Here is a 24,005-nt window from a genome sequence, read left to right on the forward strand (position 1 = left end):
GCCCCATGGGAGTCTGACAACCAACTTCAGCATCTGGGTCTCTTTTTCTTCTTTACCCAACCTCTGAAAGCATGTTATCCCCTTTTCTGTTCAGGAGCTCAAGCCATGCGGTCCTGTTCACCAATAAACCATCTTTCCAAGCAACCTCCATGTTTCCAGTGTCTTTTTCTCCACTTGGAGCTGAACCCAGAAGGACATTTCTTCCAAGAGCACCTGAAGGCCAGACGAGGAATAATAGATGGAAACTGAACAAGGAGATATTCCACCTAGAAATAAGGAGGAATTTTCTGACAGTGAGAACAATCAACCTATGGAACAGAAGTTGCCTTCAGAAGTTATGGGAGTCTCATCCCTGGAAGTTTGCAAGAAGAATGGAGTGCCATCTGTCAGAAATGTTGTAGGGTCACCAGCTTGTGTGTGCGTGCGGGGTTGGACTAGATGACCTACAAGTTCTCTTTCAACTCTGTTCATCTGTAAACATGGGAGGGGGGTGCTTTGCAAAGCGTAATGTGCTGCTTGCTGCCCAGACAATTGGTGGCTGAACTGAACAAAGAATCATTTATGCTGCAAAATTAAGGCAGATAAGGAATTAAAATGATTTGGATTAGATTCTGGGCTCCTTGCTTATCAAGCAAAGGAGAGGGAGAAACAACAACAACAACCCCAGATTTGTGGTTAACCACGCAATCACGTGCCAACAATAACAACAACGCATGATAGACGTCTGGTATTTAAAGGGAAAAAAAGGGTAAAATGACGTCAGCGCTGCCCTGTTGGAAGCGGGCACCGGGCCAGAAGGGGCGTGGCTTTCATTCCGAAGGGGCGTGACTCTGCCATTGTATTTAGACGCGGAGATTTAAACCAGGCGGCCACGAGGGATTGCCGAAGGGTTGTTGCGCATGCGCTCTTCGTCTCTCTCGCTTTCTCCTCCCCCTCCTTCTCTTAGGTGACTAGGCGTCCGCAGGTGTGCGCGTGAGACTGTGAGGGGAGGGTCGCCGCGAGGAAGGTGAGTGGGGGCGCGCGCATGCGGAGCATTCCATTTATCCCGACCGTGGGGGGGGGAGGAGGAGGCGAAAAGAGTCCTTTTCTGTGTAAGCGACTGGCAAGGGAAGAGTAGAAGAAACCATTAAGGAATGGAGGGGGGAGAAGCAAGTATTCCTTTCCTTTTATATAAATATATCTGGGTCTGGAGTGGGGCGAAGAAGGGGTCCAAAAGCATTTTTTTCCAGCGGCCACAAAATAATGCATTTAAATAATAATAATAATAAAGCTGAATCTCTTCCCCCCGTTGCGCATTCCCTATTATTATTGGGAGTTAATATAATTTTTCATGCCTATAATTCAATGAAAATGGTCCCCTTTTGCAGGCGAGCGACTCAAAAGCTGGAGAGAAGCCTGCGATTTTTTCTCCTCCTTTGCAAAGTTTTTCAACCTCCCTTCAGCGCTGGAGACCCTGGTGCAATTTCCCCTCCCTTTCCAGGAAGGGGAAAAAAACCCTAATAAGAATGGCAAAAAGATGATTTTCTTTTGTCCCACCCTAAAAAGGAAACATTTCCTTGCCATAAATAAATAAAGCCTCCAGGTTTATAAATAGGCGACAGATTTTTGCCCCCTTATATGGGTGGGCTGAGAAATGGAAGACAGGGGACAGATGGTGGGGGGGCGACCTCCAACTTTGAAGCTCTGACTTCCTTTCAGATTAACAGTTGAAAGGGACCTTGTAGATCATCTAGTCCAACCCCCCACTCAAGCAGGACAAATGGCAATCCAGTCTCTTCTTGAAAGCCTCCAACTTCCGAAGGGAACTTCTGTTGCATTGGTTGATTGTTCTCCCTGTCAGAAAATTCTTCCTTACTTCTAGGTTGAATCTCTCCTTGGTCAGTTTCCATCCATTATTCCTTGTCTGACCTTCAGGTGCCTTAGAAAATAGCTTGACCCCCTCCTTTTTGTGACAGCCCCTCATTTTTTACGTGCTTTCGAACTGCTAGGTTGGCAGAAGCTGGGACAAGTCACGGGAGCTCACTCCATTACGCAGCGCTAGAGATTCGAACCCCCTAACTGCTGACCTTTTCTGATTGACAAGCTCAGCATCTTAGCCACTGAGCCACCCTGTCCCTCTCTTAGAAGGACTTTAATAATCTTTTATCAATGAATAATAAGAATGTAATAATATTATTGTTATATACTTTATTCATTAAACATGAAATTCAGTCAACTGAACTGTTGGAAGAAATGTCCTTCTGGGTTCGGCTCCAAGTGGGGAAAAAGGCACTGGAGACATGGAGGCTGCTTGGAAAGATGGTTTTAATGGTGGACAGGACCACATGGCTTGAGTCCTTAACAGAAAAGGGGGATCACATGCTTCAATATTGGTGGAGAAGAGAAGGGAAGGGTGAGATGCTGAGTCCCTGGTTTTATGCCCTCTCTGGCCTTTGATCTTGATCTTGTATTCTGATTGGTTGTCAGACTCCCATGGGCTATGCAAGGGCAACTCTCTAGGCTGCGTTTTGATTCCAGGTTTGGTTGAGTTCTCAGATGCCATGTGGTCAGTTGGGTAAAGGGCCAATATTATCATGCCTTAATCCCATCACTCTGGAGCTGAAGGGGAGAACTCTTTATTACGTAAAGTGGACTAGCTTGGCCTTCTTAATGGCCCATTGACAAAGTGGGGATGGGCTGGAAGCTACAGACAGCTATTCTGTCTTTTAAAACACGTTTCTTTCTTTTCACATCCAGAGAAATATTCTGCCTTTTCAATATTTCCTAGGATATTTCATTTTTTCTGGGAGAGGGCTGGGTGATAACTTCCTACAGAACGTTTAAAGATGTGTCACAAATACCATTGACTGGTGCTAATGGTTGCTGCCAGTGTCTTAGGTATCAACCAGATATCTTCTTAAAATATATGATGTTCCTAGTAGCTCATTTTTTTGCAGTTCCGCTGTTGTTTTTGTTATTATATGCTTCATTCCTTAAACATGAAACTCAAGTCAACCGAACATTCAAAAATGTATCACAAATACCATTGACTGGTGCTAATGGTTGATATGGGTTTCTGCCAGTGTCCTAGGTGGTATTATTATTATTATTGTTATTGTTATTACAGTAAAGGCCAGGAAAAATACGTCCCCTCTATCATGCCTGCTGTGAAAGAGGAATTTAAGGAAATTTGAACCCAAACAAACTTCCAGCTTTTTTTTTTTTTTTTTTTTGCCATTTGGATTTGCGGGAGACAAAACTTTGGACTTGCCCGATGGAGCTAGCTGAAAAAACGCCCATTGCAAGGTGGGTGCCGTGTTTATTTTATTTTATCTTGTTTTTTTTTAAATGCATGCTTGGGATCTGGTTTCCTGCTGTTTCTTTGTCTGAGAGATAATCTCGCCCTCAAGACAAGCTTCCCAAAGCTGCTTTCCATGCTCAGCAAACAAGGGGAGTGGGGATGGGTGGGGGGGGGGGGCTTTCTCTGGGAAATCCAGCTCCCCATTGGTAGAGACACCAGGTGCCTCCGATTGGCCGGGGGGGGGGGGGGGTTGGGGGGGGGGGTTGGGGGGGGGCTTTAGATAAGGGGCTGCCTGCAGGTTGTTTCCTTTGCATATTGTGACACCCACAAGGTGTGACTCTCTTCTTCGGGCAATTGGCTTGCATTTCTCCAGACTTTTGGGGAAGATCTGATCCAGCAGCATGGGCTGGGTTCAATCCACCAAGTAAATGCTAGGATGAACGTGGCCTGTGAGCCCCCCACCCACCAAGAAATTAGCAAACTGGAAGGGCTGAATCCATCCACCAAACTGGAGGGAAACCCCAAACCCCGGTGGAAAATTACCCAGAGGGACAACACCCACACCAGGTGAGCGAATGACTGCTTAGGATCTTAGTCTCTTTGCATCCCTTTTTTCCTTGACTTCCTCCTTTGATGGGGACCCTGGAAAGTAGCCGGGCTTTGCCCCTTCACCATTGGAAGAAACTGGCACAATTTGCAAGGCTGGTTAAGGGCCGAGTAAAATGCATTGTGTGGCTGAAAACGTAAATGCATCGTGGCTGAAATTTCTTCTTCAATTTTTGATGCTCCTTCCTGCCATTTTTTAATTTTATTTTTTTAGCCTGTGTACATTTGCAAGTATGCCTTCTCGTAGTTATTATTCTTAACACATTTTAACACTTTAAAACATTCCCTTTTCCATGTAAAAAATTAAAATATGCAATTGGGATTGCTTTGCTTACCATTGCTTACCATCCCATACGCCCACTCTATTTTCCTTTCCTTTTCTCCCTCCTTCCCTTCTCTCCTTTCTTCTTTCCTCCTCTCCTTTCCCTTTCCTTCTTCCCTTTCCCTACTCCTCTCTACCTCTTCTCCTTCATTCCTTCTCTCCTCCTCTTCCTATCCCTCCCAATCATCCTCTCCTTTCCTCTTTTCTCCTCTTCCTCTCTTCTCTCCTCTCTTCCTTTCCTCTTCTATCGTTGTGGTTGCCTATTTCCCTCTTCTGTCTGGTGTATTTTCGGGATAGTATTCCAGCAACCTTGCTTCTGACTTTATATTTGCAAATTTTACATTCCCTTTTCCTCGTTATATTTTCCAAACTGTTTTTTACCTATGTCTCATTCTTTGTTTGTTTGTTGATTGTTTGTTGTTTATTGGATTTATATGCCGCCCTTCTCCCAAGGACTCAGGGCGGCATACAACATTAAAAAAAAAAACATATTACAAAAGTTGAAAAAAAATAGAGTATCCAAAAAACAAACCCAATTAAGATTAACAATAACATTTAAAAAATTCAATTAAAATTAACAATAATCATTTATTTTATTCTGTTCAGGCCAGGCCGGCTTGCTGGAAAAGCCAACTTTTTAGGGTGCATCGGAAGGACTGGAGGTCGGGGATTATGCAAAGCTCCGGGGGGGGCAGCTCATTCCAGAGGGAAGGTGCTCCCACAGAGAAGGCTCTCCCCCCTGGGGGTCGCTAGACGACACTGTCTGGCCGATGGCACCCTAAGGAGACCAACTCTGTGGGATCGCACTGGGCGGTGGGAGGCTACCAGTGGCAGTAGGTGGTCTCGCAGGTACCCTGGGCCTAAGCCATGGAGCGCTTTAAAGGTCATAATTAGTATCTTGAATCACACCAGGAAGACAACCAGTGCAGGCCGCCTAAAAGGGGCAGAACATGGGACCACCTAGGCGCCCCCATGATAACCCGCGCAGCTGCATTCTGGACCAGTTGAAGCCTCTGGGTGCTCTTCAAGGGTAGCCCCATGTAGAGAGCGTTACAGTAGTCTAGGCAAGAAAGGACGAGTATTTGAATATATGTATTAGTAGTTTACTATTTTTCCAATTCCCTCCTCCTTCCCCCTTTTTTTCATTTAATAGTGTAGGTTTCTGGGTTTCTATTTCTCTCTCTTGCTTTCTTTTCTATCTTATTCATATTCTCTCTCTAACCAATGATAAAAAAACAGGGAAGAGAGAATGGGGAAGGATCCCAAACAGAAATGGCAGGAAGCCTTTTCTGTTTGGGATCCTTCCCCATTCTCTTCCCTATTTTTACTTGTGTTCGGTTGACTGGGGGCATTGATCTCATCAGTGGCAGTGTGATTATAATCAGCCCAGTGCTGATCCGATGCAGAATCACTCAGCGCTCCTGAGCTGCAAAATTAGGACTGCCTCCCCTCCCCCCCCCATGCCTTCCTTCACAGGGTCAGGGAGAAGTTGTGCCGCAAATCGCTTTTTAAAAAAGATTTCCAGTGGGTTTCCTAGAGTAAAAAAAAATTGTCAAACCGCTAGCTAAGAAAATCCCGCTTGGATGAAAGCTGGGAGAAGTTATTAAGCCACTTTAAGCTTGGGTATGAGATAGGCAGCGTATAAATTTAATATAGAAGGAATTCTAAGATTAGATTAAATTTGGATTAAATACAGATACAGCCATTCGCTTGGCGACCAGTAAAAGTTAACAAAAAAGACTCGGGACTATTTTTCGCACGATCGTTGTGGTCGCGTGATCAGAATTCTGACGCTTGGCAATTGACTCGTAGTTACGACGGTCACAGTGTCCCGGGGTCTTGGGATCCCCTTTGGCGATCTAACAAGCAAAGTCAATGGGGAAGACAGATTCACTTAACAGCCGTGTTGCTAGTCCTCGAGGTACGACCACAATTGAGCCCCAAATGTATGTTGCTAAGTGAGCTATTTCTTAAGTGAATTCTGCCCCATTTTACGACCTTTCTTGCCGCAGTCCTTAAGTGAATCACTGCCGTGGATCATTTTAGTAACCAGGTTGTTAAAGTGAATCAGGCTTTCCCGTGGACTTTGCTTGGCTGAAGGTCGCAAAAGGAGATCATGGGACACACACACCCCCCCCGGGACACTGCAACCGTTATAAATTCAAGCCAGTCTGTCATAAATATGGTCGTAAGTGTGGGAAATGGTCATAAGTGACTTTTTTCCAGAGCCATTGTAACTAAATTAACCGTTGAATGTCAGGACTACCTGTAGGTGTAGTGATTCACTTAACAACTGTGGCAGGAAAGGTCGTAAAATGAAGAAAAACTCACTTAACAACGGTCTCGCTTAGCGACATAATTTTTGGGGCTCAATTGTGGTCGTAAGTCGAGGACCACCCTGTAAGGGAAATAGTTTTCCACTCTGAAGGTGAGCCAAGCATGACTGCTAGCTCAACTGGAGCCTTCTGTTCTCCTCCTTGTTTCTCCAGGGCCTTCACCATGGCCAACGAGTCCCATTGTGAGTTTCCTCCGGTGAGCAACGGCCTCGGCGGCTCCCGATCCGATGGCGGCAACAGCAGCAGCAGCAGCGGGGAGAGCTCCCAAAACAGCTCCCGTTGCTCCACTCCCATCCTGGACATGGAGCGTCACGAGCGCCTGCGGGAAAAAATGCGCCGGCGTCAGGAATCCGGAGACAAATGGTTTTCCCTGGAGTTCTTCCCTCCCCGGACGGCCAACGGAGCCGTGAATCTCATCTCCAGGTGACGAAGCAGCTCGCGGAGGGTCAAAGTTGATTTATTAAGAGCCGCGGTGGCGCAGTGGTTAGAAGGCGGTACTGCAGGCTACTTCTGCTGACTGCCGGCTGACTGGCAATGAGAATCTCGCCAGGTTCAAGGTTGACTCAGCCTTCCGCCCTTCCGAGGTGGGTAAAATGAGGACCCAGATTGTTGGGGGCAAACCACTTAGAGAGGGCTGTAAAAGCATGGTGAAGCAGCGGTATATAAATATAAGTGCTATTGCTTCCTTCCTTCCTGGATGACAGAGAATCTCCATAGACATTTGAGTAAGGCATTTGATAAAGTAGACCATAACCTATTACTAGATAAAGTAGAAACAATTAATCAGTGGAACAACATGCCTCCAGAAGATGTGAATGCTCCAACACTGGGCGTTTTTAAGAAGATGTTGGACAACCATTTGTCTGAAATGGCATAGGGTTTCCTGCCTAGGCAGGGGGTTGGACTAGAAGACCTCCAAGGTCCCTTCCAACTCTTATTCTGTTCTAGATGTCTACCAGCTGAAGATGGCCAAATTCTTTCATTCCTCACAGGTTCGACCGCATGGGGGCAGGTGGCCCCCTTTTCATCGACGTCACTTGGCATCCGGCTGGCGATCCGGGCTCCGATAAGGAGACCTCGTCCATGATGATGGCCACCACGGCCCTCAACTACTGCGGGCTAGAGACCATTCTCCACATGACCTGTTGCAACCAGAGCAGGGAAACCATCACCACCCACCTGCAGAAGGCCAAACGCTTGGGGCTGAAGAATATTATGGCGCTACGAGGAGGTGAGGGACAGCTACGAGGCGGTCTTTCCTTCCACGGGAAGGAAGAGCCGTGTTTTCTGAAGAATGTGGGGTCGTCTTCTCCCGCAGATCCTGTTGGGGAGGAATGGGAAGAAGAACTGGAAGGCTTCAACCACGCTGTGGACCTCGTGAAGCACATCCGTCAGGAGTTTGATGATTATTTTGACATCTGCGTGGCAGGTGAGTATAGATGAGCTTCATGCAAAACTCTCCTGATCTTCTCAAGAGTCGGTCCCTCTTTTCTAACCAGCGGTGGGGATTCTTCAGGTCATCTTGGGCTCCTGGCAATGGCCTGGACCAGTCCTCTGCTATTTTGGGGGGCAAAGTTTTCATAACTTGTTGGCCATGATCTTCTTGGGTTTGAAGGAGGGAAGTTCACCTAGCTGGCTTTGTTGTTTTGACCTAGGCTTCTCAAAAGCACATTACTGACTTGTCGTTCCGATAAACCCCCTTTTATTTAGTTTAAAGGGAATTCCTCTCCAGCAAAGTCCCGGCCAACAGTCTTTCAAGAGATTTCACAACTACAGACCTTTGTCAGGCTTGGAGACCTGCCAGGCCGATAATCTTCCAAACGCCATGCGGTAGTAGCAATTACTTGGCAAGAAGTCAGGAACAGATCTTCCCCCTAATGAATTGAACTCTTTGTCTCCTGCAAACTCCCCTCCCCTTTTGCTCCTCTTTATTTCCTCTGGGAGGGGCCATTCACCGTCCACCTGTGGCTTTATTCTCCAGTCGACCCCTGCTCTTTAGCTGCTCCCTTCGTCTGGCAACTCTGCGCATGCGCAGCCTGGGAACAGGCTCCAGCTGTTCTTCTGCCCCACTGATCTCTGACTCCGAAGGCAGCTGATAACTGTCAGACAGCCCTGGTCCCATCTCTGCCTCTGACACAGAGCCTTCATCACAGCCTTCCTGAGACCCCAGGACTGGCCCATGTTCCTCCCCAACTTCCTCACTGTATGAGTCTGCCGCCAGCTCCATTGGCTGCTGGCGGGCCACAACAGCAATGGCCTGGCCCAGTCCTCTGCCATTTGGGGGGAGGGGGGCAAAGTTCTCATAACTTGTTGGCTATGGTCTTCTTGGGTTTGAGGGAGAGAAGCTGGCCTAATAACACCCAGCTGGCTTTGTGTAATTCAGGTTTCTCCACTTCTCAAGCTTTTATGTCCATTAAGTGAAATTTATCTTTCGTTACCGGTCCGGTGATATACACCGAGTCTCCATTTGTGTCCTGGTAAGTTAGGACTCTCTAAGACGGGTGTCGGCAACATGCAGCTCCGGAGCCGCTTGTGGATCTTTCGTCCTCCTGCTGTGGCTCCCTGTTGGCTGAGCCCACCATTGGCTGGCCCCGCCCCTCGCCCTCCCCTTCCAAGCACTCCTTGCCTGGCCTTAGAGATAGAGAGAGAGATGAGAGACAGAAAGAGAGAGAGGGAGGGAGAAAAAAAGACAGAGATACCTGTTTCCAGGAGCCACAAAACCTGGGTAGGCGGGCTGGGGGGGTGTTATGTGACTGGGTGGGAGTGAGTGATATCAAGTTGGCCACAACCACACAGTTTTTGTGGTTCCTGGTGTTTTCTTTTCTGCGGGAAAGGAGTCCAAAATGGCTCTTTGAGTGTTTAAAGTTGCTCTAAGAAAACCAGATGGCCCTGGCCTCTCAGTATGCAAGTTTCCAGAGTGAGATTCGTGAATTTCTCCCAGGTTTCCGACGTTTGATTCAAAAACCTCCCTTCTTCTGGATTCTTCCTGGATCCCAGATGAACTGTGGGGGGAAAAAGAGGAGGTTTTGAGACCAAGAAAATCAGGTTCTCTGCTTCCAGAGCAGGCCGCGTGGACGAAAATAAAGGCGAGGTCCCCGATTTTACACAAATCAAATCCCGTAAAACAAGTTTCTCTGAGCTGTCAAGGCAGCTGTGAATTACGCGGAGGATATTTTGATAACTATGTTGGAAGAAATGTCCTTCCGGGCTCAGTTCCAAGTGGGGGAAAGGACACTGGAAACATGGAAGCTGCTTGGAAAGATGGTTTAATGGTGGAGAGGACCACATGGCTTGTGTCCTGGACAGAAAAGGTGGGGCCAGATGCTTCCAGATGTTGAGTGAAGAAGAAAGGAGATGCTGAAAGTCCCTGGTTTTATGCCCTCTCTGGGCTTTGATCTTGATCTTGTATTCTGATTGGTTGTCAGATTCCCATGGGGCCATGCAGGGACAACATGCAGACTCATACAGTGAGGAGGTTGGGGAGGAAACATGGGCCAGTCCTGGAGTCTGGGGAAGGCTCTGATGAGGGCTCTGTGTCGGAGGCAGAGATGGGACCAGGGCCGTCCGACAGTTATCAGCTGCCTTCAGAGTCAGAGATCAGTGGGGCAGAAGAACAGCTGGAGCCTGTTCCCAGAGTGCGCATGCGCAGAGTTGCCAGACGAAGGGAGCAGCTAAAGAGCAGGGGTCGACTGGAGAGTAAAGCCACAGGTGGATGGTGAATGGCCCCTCCCATAGGGAATAAAAGAGGAGCAAAAAGGGAGGGGAGTTTGCAGGAGACAATGAGTTCAATTTATTAGGGGGAAGATCTGTTCCTGACTTCTTGCCAAGTAATTGCTGCTACCGCATGGCGTTTGGAAGATATCGGCCTGATCAAGGTCTGCAGTTGTGAAATCTCTTGAAAGTCTGTCGGCCGGGACTTTGCTGGAGAGGAATTCCCTTTAAACAGGTTTTGTGTTTTGAGTCCAGGTTTGGTTGAGCCTTGCTTCTTCCCAGGTGCCCTGTGGTGAGATGGGTAAAGGGCTAATACTATCATGCTTTAATCCCATCACTCTGGAGCTGAAGCGGGAGGACTTTGTTATGTAGAATAGACTGGTTCAGGCCTTTTAATGGCCCATTGACAAAGGTGGGGGCTATGAAGAGCGAGTCTCTTTCCTGCCTAAAAACATGTCTCTCCATTTCTTAACCAGGGAAATATAATATTCTGCCTTTTCAGTATTTCCCAGGATATTTCATTTTCTAGAAGGGGGTGGGTTTCCAGTGCCTTGGAAAATAGCTTGACCCCCTCCTCTTTGTGGCAGCCCCTCAAATATTGGAAGACTGCCATCCTGTCTCCCCTGGTCCTTCTCTTCACTAGACTAGCCAGGCCCAGTTCCTGCAACTGTTCATCCTATGTTTTAACCTCCAGTCCCCTCATCATCTTGGTTGCTCTTCTCTGCACTTTTTCTAGAGTCTCCACATTTTTTTTTATAGCCTGCATATAAAACAATTTGCAGGAGAGCTAAAAATAAAAAGATTGTGGCTTTCTAGGAGAGGGGTGGGTTATAACTTCCTACAAGAACCTAAGGGTGAAATCAGGCTTGAAGCTCACTGTTTTATCTCTTTCATTTTGGAGGCTATCCTGGGGGACACCCCGAGGCCGAGAGTTACATCACTGACTTGAAACACCTCAAGGAGAAAGTGTCCGTAGGAGCGGATTTTGTCATTACTCAGCTATTTTTCCGGACGGAGACCTTCCTCAAATTTCTAAGGGACTGCCAGGCCATCGGTATCAGCTGCCCCGTGGTGCCGGGGATATTCCCCATCCAGGTAAAGGTCTCCCGCATACCTAACGAATGTCGTTGTATTTAAGTAGAATGACAATAAAGATTATACTATACAGGTAGCCCTCAAATAACAACTATCCATTTTAAGGACCATTGGGAGGTTACACCAACACTGACAAAAGTGACCGATGACCGGTTTTTCACACTTAACGACCGATGCAGCGTCCCCATGGTCGCGTGAGCAAAATTGGCAACTGACTCATATTTACGACGGTTGCAGTGTCCCCGGGGTCATGCGATTTCCACCTTTGGCGACTTTCTGACAAGAAAAGTCAATGGGGAAGCCCGATTCACTTAACAACCGGGTTACTAAGTGATCAAGTGCAGCGATTCACTTAACAACGGCGGTAAAGAAAGTGGTGTCATGGGACCAAACGCACTTAAGAGCTGTCTCGCTTAGCCTCAGAAGTTTTGCGCTCAATTGTGGCCATAGGCTGAGAACTACCTGCACTATAATAGGTAAAGGTAAAGGTTCCCCTCGCACATAGGTGCTCGTCGTTCCCGACTCTAGGGGGCAGTTCTAATCTGTTTCCAAGCCGAAGAGCCAGAGCTGTCCGAAGATATCGTTGTGATCCTGTGGCCAGCAAGACTCAATGCCGCAGGCACACAGAACATGGTTACCTTCCCACCAAAGGTGGTCCCAATTTTTCTACTTGCATTTTTACGTGCTTTCAAACTGGCAGAAGCTGGGAAAAGGAATGGGAGCTCACTCTGTTACGTGGCGCTGGGGATTCCAACTGTCAAACTGCCGACTTTTCTGATGGGCAAGCTCAGCGTCTTAGCTACTGAGCCACCGTGTCCCCTGCACTATTATAGAGCAACTCTGTTTAAAGGGATGTAGTGGCTCAGTGTCTAAGACGCTGAGCTTCTTGATCAGAAAGGTCAGGAGTTCAGCGGTTCGAATCCCTAGCACCGCATAATGGAGTGAGCTCCTGTGACTTGTCCCAGCTTCTGCCAACCTAGCAGTTCGAAAGCATGTGAAAAATGCAAGTAGAAAAATAGGAACCACCTTTGGTGGGAAGGTCACAGTGTTCCATGCGCCTTCGGCATTTAGTCATGCCAGTCACATGACCACGGAGACGTCTTCAGACAGCGCTGGCTCTTCGGCTTTGAAACGGAGATGAGCATTACCCCCTAGAGTCAGGAACGACTAGCATATATGTGTGAGGGGAACCTTTATCTTTACCTCTATACCACAAGACGCCTCAGAGACACCTTGCACCACGAGATGGGTGGTAAATGAATTTGATAAAGAAATAAGCCCGTTCAGGCAATCTCTCTGTCAGTGTTTCCCAACTCTAGAGCCATTTTAAGAGAGATGTAGGCCTTTCAACCCTCCATCTTGGTTTCTTTCAGGGTTATCACTCTCTGCGCCAGCTTGTGAAGCTCTCAAAATTGGTGGTGCCTCAGGAAATCAAGGACGTCATTGAGCCCATCAAGGACAACGATGCGGCCATCAGGAACTACGGCATTGAACTAGCCGTCCAGATGTGCCGAGAACTCTTAGACAGCGGCCTGGTCCACGGACTGCATTTCTACACCCTCAACCGCGAGGTGGCTACCATGGAGATCCTCCGACGGTTGGGCCTCTGGAAAGAAGACCCAAGGTGGGTCTGTCCAGAAGGTGGGATGGCCAGATACCTGGGGCTCAGCCTTGGCTTGGTGAACAAGCCCCAATGGTCTCCTTTCCAAAGCACGTTGAGCCATAAATCAATCACCCTAACGTCTGGATTGGCCTATTCCACTGAGCCAAACTCAGATGAGGAATTTGGTCTTTTTAAGACTCCAAACTTAGCCACTGGAAGACTTTGTGGGACTTCAACTCCCAGAAGTCAATCTGGCTGTGGAATTCTGGGAGTTGGTCCACAAGTCTTAAAATTGGCCAAGTTTCAGAGGAATTCTGGGAGTTGAAGTCTATGAACATTTAAAAGTGGGCATGTTTCTGGGGAATTCTGGGAGTTGAAATACGCAAGTCTTAAAGATGGCCCAGTTTCTGTGGAATTCTGGGAGTTGAAGTCTATGAAGACTTAAAGTGGGCACGTTTCAGGGGAATTCTGGGAGTTAAAGTACGCACGTCCTAAAGATGGCCCAGTTTCTGTGGAATTTAGGGAGTTGAAGTCCACCAGTCTTAAAGTGGCCAAATTTCAGGGGAATGGTGGGAGTTGAAAGTCTTAAAGTCGCCAAGTTTGGAGATCTTGGCTATGAATAATAATAATAATGAATAATAATTCATTAATTCCTTTGACCTCACTTCCCCTTTAAGCTGAGTTTGGAGTTGGCTTGCTTTAAAAAAAAAATGCCACTGTTGACATCCAGGAGAAGGCAGGATAGATTGCAAGATACAAATTATGAAAAACAGAACCAAAATTTCAAAAATCCTGAGGGAAGATTCCAAACTAACTTACTTCATTTCACAACCAAGGGTAGTTCAGGATAGCCCTGGAAAAGTCTGATCTAGAGTTTGAACTGTTTTTAATTTTTCCATCCCTGGTATTCTCTATGCCAGGCGTCCCTTGCCATGGGCGGTCAGTGCTCACCCCAAACGGCGCGTCGAAGATGTCCGGCCTATTTTCTGGGCTTCCCGGCCGAAGAGCTACATCTATCGGACGCAGGAGTGGGACGAATTCCCCAATGGACGATGGTGAGTGTAGTTCTCTTGTCCGCTGATGCAAAACGAAATAGCTTGTACTGGAAAACAGTCGTGCTTAAAAAAAAATCACGTCAGCTCCTTATTCAGGATTTGGTTGTCGGATTCTGTTTTTATATACATCATATATAATCCCCCAAATTTTAGCATAAATTATAGATAGATAGTCCTCTACCTCCAACCACAGTGGGTTGATTTCTGGTTAGCCCATTTCTCACAGTCCAGCCTGCCATGTAAAGGGAGGCTTCCGACGACTCATCTTTGGAAAAAAATAGCAGCAAGTCTTATTTTTTTTCCAACGCTCCCTAGGTTGTTTTCACATATTTATGAATTAATCTGTAGTTAATTCGTTAATTTAAACATTAACTTAAAGGCAACAATCGACCAAGACGATAGAGAATTTCCTGCTTTGGTTCTTCTGTCTCTTCAACCTCTTGTCAATTTTCCCCCAAATCCCCAGGGGCAACTCTTCGTCCCCCGCCTTTGGGGAGCTGAAAGACTACTACCTTTTCTACTTGAAGAGCAAATCCCCCCGGGAAGAACTCCTGAAGATGTGGGGAGAAGAGCTGACCAGCGAGGAGAGCGTCTACGAAGTCTTCAGGTGCTACATCGCTGGAGAGGCCAACAGAAATGGACACAAGGTGAGCATTCATGAAAAGCATGGACATTTTCTGGTAAAAGAAGAAGATGGATGGACGTTGGCCATGAGAAGACAAAGCCAAAGTTGGCTGCTTTGGTGGAGAGTTCCTTCTTCAACCATGTATCTCAACCTTGGCCGCTGGTATCTAAAACCAGATAAGCTATCTAAAATGTATAAAGCAGCGGTGGGCACATTCACAGACAATTAAAACTGTCAAAGAAACATGCCGCGGTGACTGGGGAACCGGTGCGGGGTGTGTGTGTGAGCCTGCAGCCCTTGCCGGTTCAGTGACCCTGTCGCAATTTTCATTACTAGTTCTCCCGAACTGGTGCGAACAGATAGCAACCCACCTCTGGTATAATGGTAGGTCAAAAAATTATAGACTGGACAGGACACTAGAATAGAATAGAATAGAATAGAATAGAATAGAATAGAATAGAATAGAAGGCTAGGGTAGGATGGAGTGGAGCGGAGCACAACGCAACAGAACAGAATAGAATAGAATTAAAAATTAAGAATAGAATTAGGAATTAAGAATTAAGAATAAAATTAAGAATTAAGAATAGAATTAAGAATAGAATAGAATTAAGAATAGAATAGAATTAAGAATAGAATAGACACTAGACTATAAATTACACTAGACTAGAGAATAGACTAGAAACTAGACACGACACTAGGCACGACACTAGACTAGACACAAGACTAGACACTAAATTAGACTAGATTAGAGACTAGACTAGACTAGACACGGCACTAGACTATAGTCTACACTAGATTAGAAACTAAACATGACACTAGACACTAGACTAGATTAGATTAGACTAGATACTAGACTAGACTAGGGACTAGCAATAGCAATAGCAGTTCGACTTATATACTGCTTCATAGGGCTTTCAGCCCTCTCTAAGCGGTTTACAGAGTCAGCATATCGCCCCCACAGTCTGGGTCCTCATTTTACCCACCTCGGAAGGATGGAAGGCTGAGTCAACCCTGAGCCGGTGAGATTTGAACCGCTGAACTGCAGATAGCAGTCAGCTGAAGTGGCCTGCAGTACTGCACTCTACCCACTGCGCCACCTCGGCTCTAGACACTAAATTAGACTAGATTAGAGACGAGACTAGACACGGCACTAGACTAGACAGGACACTAGACTCTAGACTCTAGTCGAGACTAGACATGACCCTAGACACTAGGCTAGACTAGACACTAGACTACTGTGTTTCCCCAAAAATAAAACAGGGTCTTATTTTCTTTTGACCCCCCCCCCCAAATTGTGCTTGGGCCTTATAACCCGGGGGGGGGGGTGTTATTGGTTTGGGGTTGCCGGGTGGCTGCTCTCTTGCGAGCGGGCGCCCGAAGAGCTGGGCACAGCCTCGGGCAAACGGCTGTGTTGCACTGTCACAGCAGCGCAACAAAGCCGCCATGAGGTGGCCATGCTCATGAGCAGCCACCCGGCAACCCCCCTTTCTAGCCAGGCAGAGCGCCACTCACCGACCATGTAATACCTCAAAGGTGCTAAGCCGCGTGGTGCTCTGCCCGGTTGGAAAGAGAGCTTGCGCCAGCACTAGTTCTGCCTCCAGCTCGCGTGCCTCACAGCCTCACCATGCCCAGCTCTCCCTGCAGGGCTGTGCCAGAGTACCACTGCCGCCGTGGCCCCCCTGCCACCGCTGCCCTGCTGTCACTCCCGCCGCCATGCTCTGAGAATAACCGGCTCTGAAACTCTGGAGATCTGCTGCCGAGTCTTCCGGCAGCGGCCGCTCTGGGACTACGCTCTATGGTTGTGAGCTGGCTGCGGGAAGACTCTTGAGTCTTCTGGCAGCGGCCGCTCTGGGACTATGCTCTATGGTTGTGGGCTGACTGCGGGAAGACTTTTGAGTCTTCTGGCAGTGGCCACTCCGGGACTATGCTCTATGGTTGTGGGCTGGCTGTGGGAAGACTCTTGAGTCTTCCGGCAGCGGCCGCTCTGGGACTACGCTCTATGGTTGTGAGCTGGATGCGGGAAGACTCTTGAGTCTTCTGGCAGTGGCCACTCTGGGACTACGCTCTATGGTTGTGGGCTAGCTGTGGGAAGACTCATGAGTCTTCCGGCAGCGGCCGCTCTGGGACTATGCTCTATGGTTGTGGGCTGGCTGCGGGAAGACTTTTGAGTCTTCTGGCAGCAGCCGCTCTGCAACTACGCTCTATGGTTGTGGGCTGGCTGCGGGAAGACTCTTGAGTCTTCTGGCAGCAGCCGCTCTGGGACTACCCTCTATGGCTGTGGGCTGGCTGTGGGAAGACTTTCTGTCCCACCAGAGTCTTCCAACAGCTAGCACACAACCATAAAGCATAGTCCCATAGCGGTCGCTGCTGGAAGACTCGGCAGCGGATCTCCGGAGTTTGGAAGCCGGTTATGCTCAGAGCATGGCCGCGGCAGTGGGGCTGTGGCATCGGGGCCACGGCAGCAGCAGCGCCATGGCCTGGCCCTGCAGGGAGAGCTGGGCATGTTGAGGCTTGGAGCCACGCGAGCTGGAGGCAGAACAAGTGCTTGCGCAACCTCTCTTTCCAGCTGGGCAGAGCACCACGCGGCTTAGTGCCTTTGGGATATTACTGGGTCGGTGAGTGGCGCTCTGCCTAGCTGGAAAGGGGCGTTGCCGGGCGGCTGCTCGTAAGAGCAACTGCCCAGCAACCCCCCACTCCAGCTGGGTACAGTGCCACCCACCAACCTAGTGGTATCCCAAAGGCATCAAGCAATGTGAGCGCCTTTGCCCCCCCTCCCCCTGGCTCGTACGGCTTTGCGCCTTTGGGATATCGCTAGGTTGGTGAGTGGCGCTCTGCCTGGCTGGAGAGGGGGGGTTGTCCAGGGGGCTTATTATTAGGGGAGGGTGTATATTTTTGCCCACAGGAAAAATATGACATGGTCTTAATGTTGTAATTCGGGGAAACACAGTAGATTAGACACTAGATTAGACTAGAGTAGAGACTAGAGACTAGACTAGATTTGAGAATAGACTAGACACTGCAGAAGCTCTCGGTGTCCATAAAATTATATTCATCAAGAATCATAAGATACAAGACAGTGATACTCATAGGATACTAGGATACTAAATAAGCAATCAAAATTGTACTAGGAAACTAAATAAAAGAATTTAAATCTTAAGATACAAGCAACATGGTTACAGCCATAAGTGGGAGGAGATAGGTAATAGGAAGGATGAGAAGAATAATAGTAATACAGTCTTGGTAGATAATTTGACAGTGTTGTGGGGATTAGTTGTTTAGCAGAGGGATGGCATGGGGGAAAACTGTCTTTGTGTCTACATGTTCTGGTGTGCAGTCCTCTATAGCATCGTTTTGAGGGTAGGAGTTGAAACAATTTATGCCCAGGATGTGGGGGGTCTGTAGAGATTTTCACAGCCCTCTTTTTGACTCGTGCAGTGTACAGGTCCTCAACACTGCAGGCTGGGAGTAATTAATTTTTTTTCTGCAGTTCTAATTATCCTCTGAAGTCTGTGTCTCTCTTGTTGGGCCAAACCAGACAGTTACAGAGATGCAGGGAATTCTGGGAGTTGTAGTCCACCCGTCTTCCAAGGACCAAGGTTGATGAGAGAAACACACTTCTACAGCTTTTAATCTATTGTCCTTTTCCCCAAGGTCACCTGTTTGCCATGGAACGATGACCCTCTGGCCTCTGAGACCAACCTCATGAAGGACGAGCTGGTTAAAGTCAACCGGAGGGGCATCCTGACCATCAACTCCCAACCTAACATCAACGGAAAGCCTTCCACGGACCCCATTGTGGGTTGGGGACCAGAAGGTGGCTACGTCTTCCAGAAGGTAGCTGCTCTGACCTAGGCTTCCCCAAAGCCGAGTCCTCACCGCAATAAACCCCTTTTATTTAATTGAGAGTGAATTCCTCTCCAGCAGAGTCTTTCCTCTCCCACAATCTTTTAAGATAGTTCACAATTACCGACCTTTGTCAGGCTTGGAGAGTGGCCAGGCCGAGATCTTTCAGATGCTGTGATAAGTGGTAAGAATGCAGGAATGAACTAATTGCCTCCTGCAAGCTCCACTCCCCTTTCGCTCCTCTTTTATACCCTCTTGGGGGGGGGCATTCACCTTCCACCTGTGGCCTCACTCCCAAATCGACCCTTGTTCCTTAGCTGTTCCCTTCGTCTGGCAGCTCTGCGCATGCGCAGACTGGGAACAGGCTCAGGCGGTTCATCTGCTTCACTGATCTCCAACTACGAAGGCAGCAGGGCCCCCTCTCTGCCTCCGACACAGAGCCCTCATCAGAGCCTTCCCCAGCCTCCAGGACTGGCCCATGTTCCTCCCCAACCTCTGTCCGAATCTGATGCCAGCTCCGCTGTCCACTGGTGGGCCACAACAGTAGCCTCCTTAATCAACTTGGTTGATTCTTTGTTTCTGTCCCTTTGGGTCAGTCTTGATCCCTGGGAAAACTCCTTTTTGGAAGTGGTTGCCCATTGCTTGCTCCCCAGGGCTAAGAAAGGGGGGACCGGCATAAGGTCCCCTGGCTAGTTTTGGACCTAAGGAGAGGGAAGCTCAAACCTCAAACAACCAGCCATTCAGAAGACCAGGGAAGAGGGGATTTTGAGTCTTAAAAATCATTCAAGCGAGATTAAACAGTAGCACAGAGAATAAACAGTATTAGAGAATATCATGGGGGGGGGGGTCAACAGAGGATAATCAGCCCCACTGAATTTTAAGCTCATTTGCAAGCCTGTTTTTGCTGCTGGGAGGTCCATGAATGACACCCCAGAGTGAAGCCCTAGAGAAGACAGCAGTAGGTTGTCCCAAACTACCCATAGCAATAGCACTTACTTCACAGTGCTTTACAGCCCTCTCTAAGCGGTTGACAGAGTCAGCCTCTTGCCCCAAACAATCTGGGTCTTCATTTTACCCACCTCGGAAGGGTGGAAGGCTGAGTCAACCTTGAGCCAGTCAGGATTGAACTGTTGGCAGTGGACAGAATTAGCCAGTAATACCACATTCTAATCACTGGGAGGGAGGGAAGGAAGGAAGGAAGGAAGGAAAATAGCAATAGCACTTAGACTTATATACCGCTTCATAGTGCTTTTTACAGCCCTCTCTAAGCGGTTGACAGAGTCAGCCTCTTGCCCCCAACAATCTGGGTCCTCATTTGACTCACCTCGGAAGGATGGAAGGCTGAGTCAATCTTGAGCCAGTCAGGATCGAACTCCCGGCAGTGGGCAGAGTTAGCCAGTAATACCACATTCTAATCACTGGGAGGGAAAGAAGGAAGGAAGGAAGGAAGGAAGGAAAATAGCAATAGCAATTACACTTATATACCGCTTCACAGTGCTTTTACAGCCCTCTCTAAGCGGTTTACAGAGTCAGCCTCATTGCCCCCAACAATCTGGGTCCTCATTTTACCCACCTTGAAGGATGGAAAACTGAGTCAACCTTGAGCCAGTCAGGATCGAACTGTTGGCAGTGTGCAGAATTAGCCTGCAGTACTTCACTCTAACCACTGAGAGGGAAAGAAGGAAGGAAGGAAGGAAGGAAGGAAGGAAGGAAGGAAGGGAGATAGCAATAGACATATACCGCTTCACAGTTGCTTTTACAGCCGCTCTCTAAGCAAGTTTACAGTCAGCCTCATTGCACAAAACTGGAAGAGTGAAGAGGTCCCTTTCGAGGAGAATGTGATTAGGAAAATATTAGAATGTGCAGAAATCAATAGATTAACGCTGGGTACCAAAGAGAAAGAACAAACTGAATACTATATGACAGGGATGGCCCAAACTGCAACTCAAAACCCACTTATTTATCGCAAAGTACCAACACGGCAATTTAACCTCAATAATGAGGTTTTACTACCTAAAATAATGATAAACAAGGCAGAATTCTGGTAATTGTTCTAAGCAAAATGTGATAAATGCACTTTCCCCCCTGCTTTTGAAATAGCAACAACAAAAAAGAAAAACTTTTGTAATATCATTTCTCTCTTTCCCTTCTTCCCTCTCTTTCTCTCTCTCTTTCCCCCCACCCTCTCTCTCTTTCTCTCCCTTCCCCTGTCTCTCTTCCCCTCCCTCTCTCTCTCCCTCCTGTGGGAGAAATGCGATGGAGCTGGGCAACAGCACATGTGCCCACAGAGAGGGCTCTAAGTGCCACCTCTGGCACAAATGCCATATGTTCCCCACCACTGCTATATGGCATTTAGTTATTTTATGGATAATTGCAGAACAAAAACAGAAGCGAGAAATAAATGGAGATTAGTGAAACATAGAAAATAAGACAAAGATGTAAACAATATGATTTTTTTTACTAATATGTCTGATAAGACTGTTGTGTTTAATATTACTATTATATTCTTATTAGAAGATATGTTAAGAGGGAGAAATGAATAGGTTTATTATGCTTATTATTGTTGTCAGATTAGAGAATCAGTATCAATATAATGAATACTGTGAAGTTTGATTCCTATTGCACAGAGGTATTTGTAATCAGACAATACACTGTTTAATGGAAGATAAAATGTTTCAATTAAAACATTATATATAAGAAGAAGAGAAATTGCTGTCCTATTCTCTCCTCTGCACTCTCTCCCCACCCCCCGCCCCCCATTACAGGCTTACTTGGAGTTTTTTACTTCCACCGAGAACATCAAAGCTCTTCTCACGGTTCTGAAAAAATACGGGCAGCGGGTGAATTACCACATCGTCAACGTGAAGGTATTCTGGAATTTCTCAGGCCAGTGGCCCCCAAACTTTGGGGCACCAGGGACCGGTTCCGTGGAGAGAGGTGTTTTTTACGGACCGGAGGGAAACGTGGTTTTCCGTGCTGTCTGCATCCCACGGATGGGGCTTCGCTTGTTTGCGTGGTCCGGTTTCTGGCACACTGTGGCCTAGTGCTGGTCCGCCGACCGGAGGTTGGGGAACCTCTGTCTTGGGCCCCTCAAAAGCAAGCATCTCCCCATTGATTGGAAAATAGAATCCGCTCAACTCAGCATGGTTAGAAAAATAATAACAGAATAACAGAGTTGGAAGGGATCGTTCTTTCTATGTTTTAGCCTCCAGCTCTCTTATCATCTTGGTTGCTCTTATTTGCACTCTTTCTAGAGTCTCAACGTCTTTTTTCTATCATGGCGACCAAAACTGGATGCAATATTGCGAGTGGGGTCTAATAGTTGGGTGACCGCACAGCTCTCCATGGCATTCATCTTTTTTTAACGACCCCATAATCCCAGCGGAATGGAGCTGAGTATTTACTGGCCAGATGCTCTTCCTGTTGCCAGGGCGGAGTTTTGTTCGGCAGATATATTCCCATGGTGCCCAGAGAGAGAAATATCTGCCTCTACCTAGAATCTCACAGCCTCCTGATTGGGAGGCGAGAGTTCCCCCTCTAGGCCACCGCACCAGCTCTCCATGGCATTGACCTACAAAAAATAAACCCAATGGCCAATTTTGCTCCTCGTCTTCAACATTTTCCTGTTGCTTCTGCAGGGAGAAAACGTGACCAATGCTCACGAGATGCAGCCCAACGCTGTCACATGGGGAATCTTCCCCGGAAGAGAGATCATCCAGCCGACAGTGGTGGATCCAGTTAGTTTCATGTACTGGAAGGTAAATTTATTCCTTTTTCCCCACCCGTAGATTTCTGGTTTGCCTATTTCTCGCACCTGCAATCTAAAGGGAAGCTACCAACGACTCGTCTTTGGGATAAAATAGCAGTTGTGTGAGAAATGGTCCTAAGTCCCTTTTTTCAGATTCTAGAAGGGTGTTTACATTTGGTTCTTCCTTCTGAAACACTCCAGAAGCCAAAAATGGGTGGGGGGAAGCGGGGTGCATGCACAGGGGCGAAGTTATGCGCACAGGTGCAGGGGGCGGGCCACACGTCGGGGGGTCACATGCGCATGTGTGGGGGGCACGTATAAGGGGTCACACACGCACTGCATTCTGGGTGCATGAGGGCAGTCGCGTGCTCTTTTGGCCCACAGCGACAAAAAGCTTAGCCATCGCTGCTGTATTCATTTTGGGAACTGCGCCCGGACTGACTCCCGTGTTCGAGTCTTGCCATCTCCTGCTGCCTAAGACCTCTTCACGCGGCTAACCCTAACCCTGCTCTCTCCCGTGGGCAGGACGAGGCCTTCGCCTTGTGGATCGAGCAGTGGGCGAAGCTGTACGAAGAAGAATCGCCTTCCCGTATGATCGTCCAGTACATTCACGACAACTACTACCTGGTCAACTTGGTGGACAATGACTTCCCCTTGGAGAGCTGTCTCTGGCAGGTCTTGGAGGACACCTACGAGCAGTTGAACAGCCCAGGAGAGGAAGTGAAGAGCTCTGGATTTTGAAACGGGGACTCAAAACACTTTTTACCTCCATCACAACTAATGGCAGCTAAGAAATCCCAGCAGAGTCTGCTGGTTTTTCCAGTTTTTTTTTTTTTCAAATAAGATTTTTAATGATTTTTGTGCTCCAAACCAGCGGCCCCCAGCTTGGCGGCCTGTCCTGGTTTGTGTGTGAGGCGCACGCACACGCTCACAGCTCCGATGGAGCTTTGCAACACGAGTAGAGGGCGTTTGAGCAAAGGGCAGCTCCCCTCGCACGAAGGAAGGCCGCTTGTGCTCGTGTGCAAAGCTCCTTTTGCACGGAGATTGGCGCGCGGACGCAAGGGCCCACCGCTCACACACGGACGCGTGTTAAGTGGTGCTTCGCGTGCAAAGCATACCATAGTTTTTAGACTGCGAGACGCACTGATGGATAAGACGCGCCAAGATTTTGAAGACGCAAGTAAGGGAAAAAAACGTTTTTGTCCTCCCCGGCTCCCAGGAGCATTCTGCAGGCTTCAGGGCTGGGGGAAGACAAAAATGCCCCCGTTTTTGTGAAAAATGGGCCATTTTTTGCAAAAACAGGGGCCTTTTTGCCTTCCTCCAGTCCTGCTGAAGCCTGCAGAGTGCTCTTGGGGGCTGGGGGAAAGCAAAAATGCCTCAATTTTTGCAAAAATGGTCTGTTTTTCGCCCATATTTTGCAAAAATGGAATGCAGGAGACCAAAAATGGCTATATTCGATGTATAAGACACACCAACATTTCCATGCTCTTTTGTGGGGGGGGCGAAAGGTGCGTCTTATAGTCCGAAAAATACGCTAAAATACGTGTTAAGTGGAGTTTTACATTTGCTCGTTTCTTTGGCAGCCCGGCTTTGAATAAGCTGTGGCCCGGTAGTGCGCCACGGCCCAAGAGTTGAAGACCCCCTCCTCTAAATTTCCTAAAGACCAGACTTTGCGGTCCACCCCCCTTTTTAATTCACCCACTCCCCACACCTATTTATATTGATTTTTGTAAGTTTTGGGGTGGGGGGAAGAGTGACAGCAGTGGCATCTTTGTAAAGGG

General features: G+C 47.9%; 1 protein-coding gene across 6 annotated transcripts; it reads left to right on the plus strand.

Moving 5' to 3' along the window:
• The first annotated feature begins 887 nt into the window (after nt 1-887).
• MTHFR (methylenetetrahydrofolate reductase) lies at nt 888-23,055 on the plus strand. 6 transcript variants are annotated; one of them, XM_032232027.1, is made up of 14 exons: nt 888-1,006; nt 3,107-3,285; nt 3,632-3,847; nt 6,698-6,967; nt 7,537-7,775; nt 7,863-7,973; nt 11,157-11,350; nt 12,724-12,974; nt 13,874-14,008; nt 14,475-14,655; nt 18,285-18,467; nt 21,242-21,343; nt 22,115-22,234; nt 22,750-23,055. In XM_032232027.1, exons 2-14 carry the CDS (start codon nt 3,254-3,256, stop codon nt 22,963-22,965), a joined length of 2,250 nt encoding a protein of 749 aa, XP_032087918.1. In that variant the 5' UTR covers nt 888-1,006; nt 3,107-3,253; the 3' UTR covers nt 22,966-23,055. The 6 variants fall into 6 exon arrangements, with proteins under 6 accessions (XP_032087918.1, XP_032087920.1, XP_032087919.1 ...); XM_032232029.1 differs by having other exon boundaries at nt 3,654-3,847; XM_032232028.1 differs by having other exon boundaries at nt 3,230-3,285.
• The last annotated feature ends 950 nt before the right edge of the window (nt 23,056-24,005 follow it).

Source organism: Thamnophis elegans, chromosome 15 (assembly GCF_009769535.1).
Source record: "Thamnophis elegans isolate rThaEle1 chromosome 15, rThaEle1.pri, whole genome shotgun sequence".
Lineage (NCBI taxonomy): Eukaryota > Metazoa > Chordata > Lepidosauria > Squamata > Colubridae > Thamnophis > Thamnophis elegans.

Excerpts from the sequence above, each read along its gene's own strand:
- MTHFR (XM_032232027.1), top strand. The coding sequence starts at position 3,254 with ATGGAGCTAGCTGAAAAAACGCCCATTGCAAG. Across the intron at positions 6,968-7,536 it reads GCCGTGAATCTCATCTCCAG|GTTCGACCGCATGGGGGCAG; the intron begins GTGACGAAGCAG and ends CATTCCTCACAG. Across the intron at positions 21,344-22,114 it reads ACCACATCGTCAACGTGAAG|GGAGAAAACGTGACCAATGC; the intron begins GTATTCTGGAAT and ends TTGCTTCTGCAG.